Source organism: Falco peregrinus, chromosome 4 (genome assembly GCF_023634155.1).
Source record: "Falco peregrinus isolate bFalPer1 chromosome 4, bFalPer1.pri, whole genome shotgun sequence".
Lineage (NCBI taxonomy): Eukaryota > Metazoa > Chordata > Aves > Falconiformes > Falconidae > Falco > Falco peregrinus.
In genome coordinates this window covers 56,005,294-56,011,293 of record NC_073724.1, presented here as the reverse complement: position 1 = coordinate 56,011,293, position 6,000 = coordinate 56,005,294, and the positions used below count along the sequence as shown (strand labels likewise).

At 36.2% G+C, this 6,000-nt stretch overlaps 1 protein-coding gene across 1 annotated transcript in view; it reads right to left on the bottom strand.

Annotated features, from left to right (window-relative positions):
* Window positions 1-855: 855 nt before the first annotated feature.
* GCC2 (GRIP and coiled-coil domain containing 2) overlaps window positions 856-6,000 on the bottom strand; it is a 28,454-nt gene continuing 23,309 nt past the window's right edge. Inside the window, exons 20-23 of the mRNA XM_055801752.1 lie at window positions 5,762-5,956; window positions 4,824-4,963; window positions 3,805-4,006; window positions 856-2,693 (exon numbers count right to left, since the gene is read on the bottom strand). Coding sequence (XP_055657727.1) covers window positions 2,623-2,693; window positions 3,805-4,006; window positions 4,824-4,963; window positions 5,762-5,956 — 608 coding nt within the window. The 3' untranslated portion in view covers window positions 856-2,622. The remainder of the gene's footprint in view (window positions 2,694-3,804; window positions 4,007-4,823; window positions 4,964-5,761; window positions 5,957-6,000) is intronic.

The window sequence follows — 6,000 nt, the reverse complement described above, 5'->3', positions numbered from 1 at the left end:
AGGTACACGGGACAGGAAGAAAGCTCTTGATCCTAACACACACCTTCTCATCCTTGCAAGACAGTATGATAAATTTTAGATCAAATTCAGTTTGAAAAGTAATCAGATTGTTATTTCTCTTCCACTAAGCATATATACCATATATACATTTATATGAAAGCTGTTGGAAGTCAACTTATAATTATCAGGCTTTCTTATTTGACTGTCTTACATCCATTTGTTATGTCAACTTCTTTTCACTCTTTATGATCCCCTCTCTGACCCCATGTTTGTATAATAAACATAGCCTAACATAAAATGGATGGCAAGAAGATAAACACACCAAGCTCTCACTTCAATCCAACCAACCACCTCACCTCTTCATCCACAGAGCATCTATCTTTGAACTAGGACAACCGCAGATACAGAAAAAATTATCACAGGGAAGTAGGGAAGAGGTCGTTAAGTCCACTTTAAGGCTGACATTAGGAAGGAGTGCTGATTTATAAGGTGTCTAATATTTAAAGTTAAAATACTAAGTGCAATCCTTCCAACAAGCACATTAATACCTTCTGCATCCCTCTTCTCCACGTCAGATACTGTCAGATTGTTGGTGACAATTTATTAACAAAGTACTTTAAATGAACCCTTAAAAAAAAATATTGAAAAAACCCACATAACAGATTTCTTTTCCATTCATCCAGAAGTATCCAACACTGTTACTGTATCCCAAAGAAAAGACAGTAGCTACTAAACCAGATGCACAAAATCTTCTCTTTAATGCTACTGTAAGCATCCCCTTGTTTTCTACCTTGCACCTGACCAGCATTTTCTCAAGTAGAAACAGATATTCAAGGAAAAAAGAAAGGCACTCTGTTGGGTAAAGTTGAATTTTATTGAACTGATGGCCACACGAAAAGGCCATCAAAGATATTTCCAACCAAAACATCTATTCAGACTAGCAATTCTGAAATTACTACAACAAATATACTTTTACCTCTTCATACATTTGGTTTCTCAGCTTGTGGGTGGTAGCTACTCTTTGCAAGGCTCCTAAGGGAGGTATTTTCACAGTACCAGTAATAGTAGAACTAGCAGTTGGTTGAGGAAGTAATTGTGCACTGGGTGAAGCCAAGGCATAACATAAGCCAAATGAAGCACTGGTGGTTAAGCTGCCTTCAAAGCCACTTAGTACACACTAAGGAGAATTTTGAAGTATACCTCCACAACTTCACCTAAAGATAGATAGGAAAGGAAGAATATTGTTTAGTATTGGTATGTATACCAGGGCATGTTTCTCTGTAAAACAGCACAGACAGCATGAAAATATGAGTGAAAGGGATGGAAAGACCCTGGCTGAAAGGTTAAGCAGGGTTTAAACACATGTGTATGTATTTTAATTACTTTCAAAAAAATTAAGATGGTGAAATGGTGAAATGCAGCAAGGTGGATAAAGGGGAAAACAAGACTGAAGCTAAACAAACATGCTGTGCTGGTAACAGAAGTAGTAATTCTATGGCAGATTGTTTCTTTTTCTTCAAGAAATATAAATTTCTGTTGAATAACCTGGAACACAGATTATCTCATCTGTGCAAAAGATTTGTGCAAATGATGTGTGCAAACACAGAGAAGAGAGAGAAGGGTATAACAGCTTCAGTCTTTAGAATATTTAAAAGATGCATCTACTGACAAAAGCTCCGTCCTTTTCTCTCAGAAGTTATTTTTAGGAGTTTGACCTATGGACTCAGATTCTTCCTTTAGTGTCTTCAATATGACTAAGTCAGACGAAAAGACTGCTTCTACTAAGTACAGACATCACTACAGTAATGAAACTTTCCTTCCTGGTCTTGAACACAAACTTCCAGCCTCAGGTTAAAAAGCCATAGCTTCGGCCCTTTCTCCCAAAGCTTCAGCTCACTTATGACCTCCGATTCTTGGAGTACTATCCCAAGACTTCCATAGATGCCATTAATCTTTACAACAGTACCATACTCTACATGTGCCAAGCATCGCGTTTCATACAGTTTTAGGCACCATCTATACTTTGTGGACCGCTGCCTTCATATTTTCAATCCAGCTTTTGCAGAAAGAAATAAATATAACGAAGACTAAAAATTTAGTCAAGTCAAAGCAGAAAATGCCATTTCTGTTTCCCAATGATCTTACATTTTGTAAGCATCAGCAGAGAGGAAATAATTTTAATTTCTTCAACATGCAGAGAATAACACTAACAATACAGATGAGCGAGCTGAAAAAAATACGTTAAAGAAACTGTAAACACTTTAAAATGCTTTAAGTCTAAAGTCTAGTTATTCCAGTTATTCAAAAGCGCCATCACAGACAGGTTCGTCAAATTATGTTTCCAAGCAATTTGCAATTAATTTGTCATTTCTCATTATACTATTGATCATCAGCTTTAACATTTACAAGAGAAATAGTTGAACTGCTGTCAGAGCATAATATACAACAGTCTTTCAGAGCTACCGCAGGCTTCTTTCTTAGAAGAGCCCCAAAAGCTGAAAATAACACACAGAAATAAAACCCTGTAGTTCAGTGCTATAACACCAACAGATTGTTGTTCTACATTAAGATTTCTCTTTTGCCACTGTGGAATGTGTTTAGAAGTTGAGTGTTCCCACTGTCTCATCGAAGTCCCGACCAGCTGTGAAGGTATGAGGCCCACCCAGAGGGCCGTGAGGAACTCTCTTCCTCACCTGGAGGAAGAAGAAAAAACATAGTTTAAACTAAGGTTATTACATTAGACATTGCGTCATTTAGTTATGTGACCTTTTTTCGCCCTTTGCCTCTGCTCTTTTTCAAATGTTGCCATCGTAAACTTGTTGAGGAGGTAACATTCAACGCTTACTCTTGGGCTGCCATAGAAATGTTCATGGATTTTATCACCAAATTGACTTTACTTCGGGGGTACTTAAGGATGTTTTGAAGAGGCCATCTATCACCTTTCTTCAGAAAAATCCAATCAGTGTTTGTTAGACTACCAAAACATCATCAAAATTCTATGGACTTAATTTACAGCACATCTTTCCAAACACAAAGCCTATCATGAAATGCAGTATTTTGCCACTTCACTTATTCATGTGATCTTGTTCATAAGTTTTAAGTACTTACATATACATATGGTACTTGCTCTTCATATTGATTTTAAAACGAAGTATAGGTTACTTGCTAATGAAGTACAAGAATCTACAAGTTGTTATTGAGAAATGACAATCAAAAAGTGTTTTTAAGGGGACAAACAGTATTTGAAGCAGAGCCAGAACATTATTATACAGTCAGCTCTTGGGTTAATTTCTTGCAAAGGCTTAACTCTTTTTCATTCCTTCACTAGTTCCTTTATTTCTTAAACAAAAAGCACCTATCTTCTTGGAGATAATTTTAAAGTTAATATACTGAAACTAATATTAGATCTGCAGTACTGCCTTGGAAGGACCACTTTTAATTATCTTTTTAGAACACCTGCCAAGAAAGTAATTCATTTATATTAACCTTTACTTTAAGGTCAATTTGACAGAACTCTTCACTCAAAACAAAAGCACATTAAAGTCCTACAACTTACTATCGTCTTCCTAAAATGTACGTTTCAGAAGAAATTATATTTTAACTTAATTTTATTTATATTTTTGGGTATTTGTTCTGTTTTCTGAAAACGGAATAGTAACTTCCCAACAGAGCAAAATGGTTTCACTGCTAGCTGACTAGCATTATGCTGCTAAGTTTTGTTCCTCCTCAAAGGGCTACATAAAAGAAAGTAAGGAACTTCAGTTGCCTTTATTTCCACTTTTCTTTTTTTGCAACGCCACCTACCTTGGGCAATTGCAGTTAGCTTCCCCTTCTCTTCAGGGCTGAGCTGCAACATGGTGTCTATTACTGGGAGCAGCCTTTCTCTCTCACTTCCTGGTTTTAGAAATATGAACTGCAATAGAACATTCTTCAAGTATTCTAAATTAGCCACAGACTTTTCTCTCTCTTGATTTCTTTCCAATCTTCGTATTTCACTCTTAAGAAGCTGCAGATGAGGGAAAAAAATACGCAATATTATTTTCTTCATATAATGTGCAATTGAACCAAGGTCTTTTGAAGAGCTAAAAAGCTAAGTATACAGCTTCCTTCAAAAAGAACAATGTGTGCAACTTATTCTGGACAAAAATGCAGTGAAAATCGGATACATGATAATGCTGGCCAGAAACAACTTCTTATTAATCAAAAATAACCTTTTTTGATAAAATCTGTGCAGTAGTTATAATGATATACAGTACAAACTATTCAATTTTAGTGATGCAAGGTTGAACAGTTAAATAAGCAATGCAGATCAAAGATTTAACAATATTATCATTCATTAAGAAACATTTTATAAAAGAGAGCTTAGCATGCTTAAAGAGTATGTTAACTTAAAAAAATATCTTCAGAAAACTCAGGAGAAAAGAAAGCAGACAATGCTTCCCTTGGGATCTACTGCTTTCATCTACGTGAAAACAGTAAAGGCACTTCACTAAACATTAAACTTGCAAACTCTTGAGGGTGGTGGTGGTTTTTTTTTTTTTTTTTGTAGCAAGCTTTTACTCCACTCACCCTTGACTAGAAATTGTGGGGAAAAACCCCCAAAAACATGAAGTCAACTCTGGAAGTGTTAATTAGTCTTGTGGAATAAAAGCCCTTCTAAAATTGTTTGGCATCACCAGATTTTTATATATTGGGATTTTCTGAAACATATTCGGTGTTAAACATTTTGTCTAAGACACAGATCATATGGTGGCAAACATTTTGTCTAAGAAACAGATCACAGAAATTAGAGCTGTCCCCACATGTCCCACATGTCTGCTAACCTTTATCTGTTCCATTAGGATTGCATTGGTTGCTTCTGATTCACGAAGCAATTCATTCAAGTGCTCAGCACTCTTCGCTGTTGTGTTTAGTTTCTGAATCAGTTCATCCTTGCTAAGTTCTGTTTGCCACTGAGACGGTTCTGCATTTAATTGGAAAAGAAAACAGAGAGAAGGAAAAAGCACTTGCATCTACTTTATACATTAATCAAGTCCTAATGGTAAGGTTGTAGCTTCTCAGAAACAAAATCCATGCAAAGTCAGACTGCAAAATTAACAGGCATCATTGCTGCTGCTGTATGCTTGTTTTGCCGTCTATTTTTATATATATATAGATATAGATATATTAGAAGAGGATTGGCAAATCAGTTCTATGTGCATCAAGATACATGTTTTAATTTACCCCTTGTTTCCTATTCATAGATGATTTCCAACAGTCCTCCACAAAGTGTTCAGTAGACTCTTAAAAGCATGATTAGATGCGACCATCTCTTAGGGGACTCTTAGAACACTGTGCTTCATGCTGGCTTTCATTTTCCTAGTAAAACTATGAATAAATTCCTGTTCTAATAGGCCACAATAAGATGAACAGACATTTTATCCCTTTCATTTATAAATTGGCACCTAATTGCCTCTTGTAGAGACTAGTCCAGAACACAAGTTCTGTAACTATTCACTGACTTGCTCTTCCAGTCTTTTCCCTTTAGAAAGTCACAAATATGACATATTAAAATCATTAAAACCTGTTGCAATGTTTTATTCTTAGTCATTACTAAAGGAAAAAAAATACAGAAATTCAGGATAGTATAAACTCAGTGGCACATGTAACCTTGTGTCTTGCACCTAAAAGCATGAAAACACTATGTTCCTCATATTTTGAGGGCACAAACTTCTGCAACTTACGAAGGCAAGTGCTTCAAGAAGTCACATGTTCTACCTACCAAGGTTTGCTTCTGGGGAGTTTAGAAGTTGTTCCAAGGATGGTACATAGGTGCTGGCTGAAGAAACAGACTCTGTGTCTGTTGTTTCCATGCCTTCTCCCTCTTCCCTAGCTACAGTGTGCACATCGAGAACAGGAAGGTCAGTGTTTTGCCGTTCTCTTAAGTTCTTCATTGCTGGATTTGAAACAGTTGGACCTGAAAGATACTTACTGATGTCCATCATCAGAATGAAACTGATA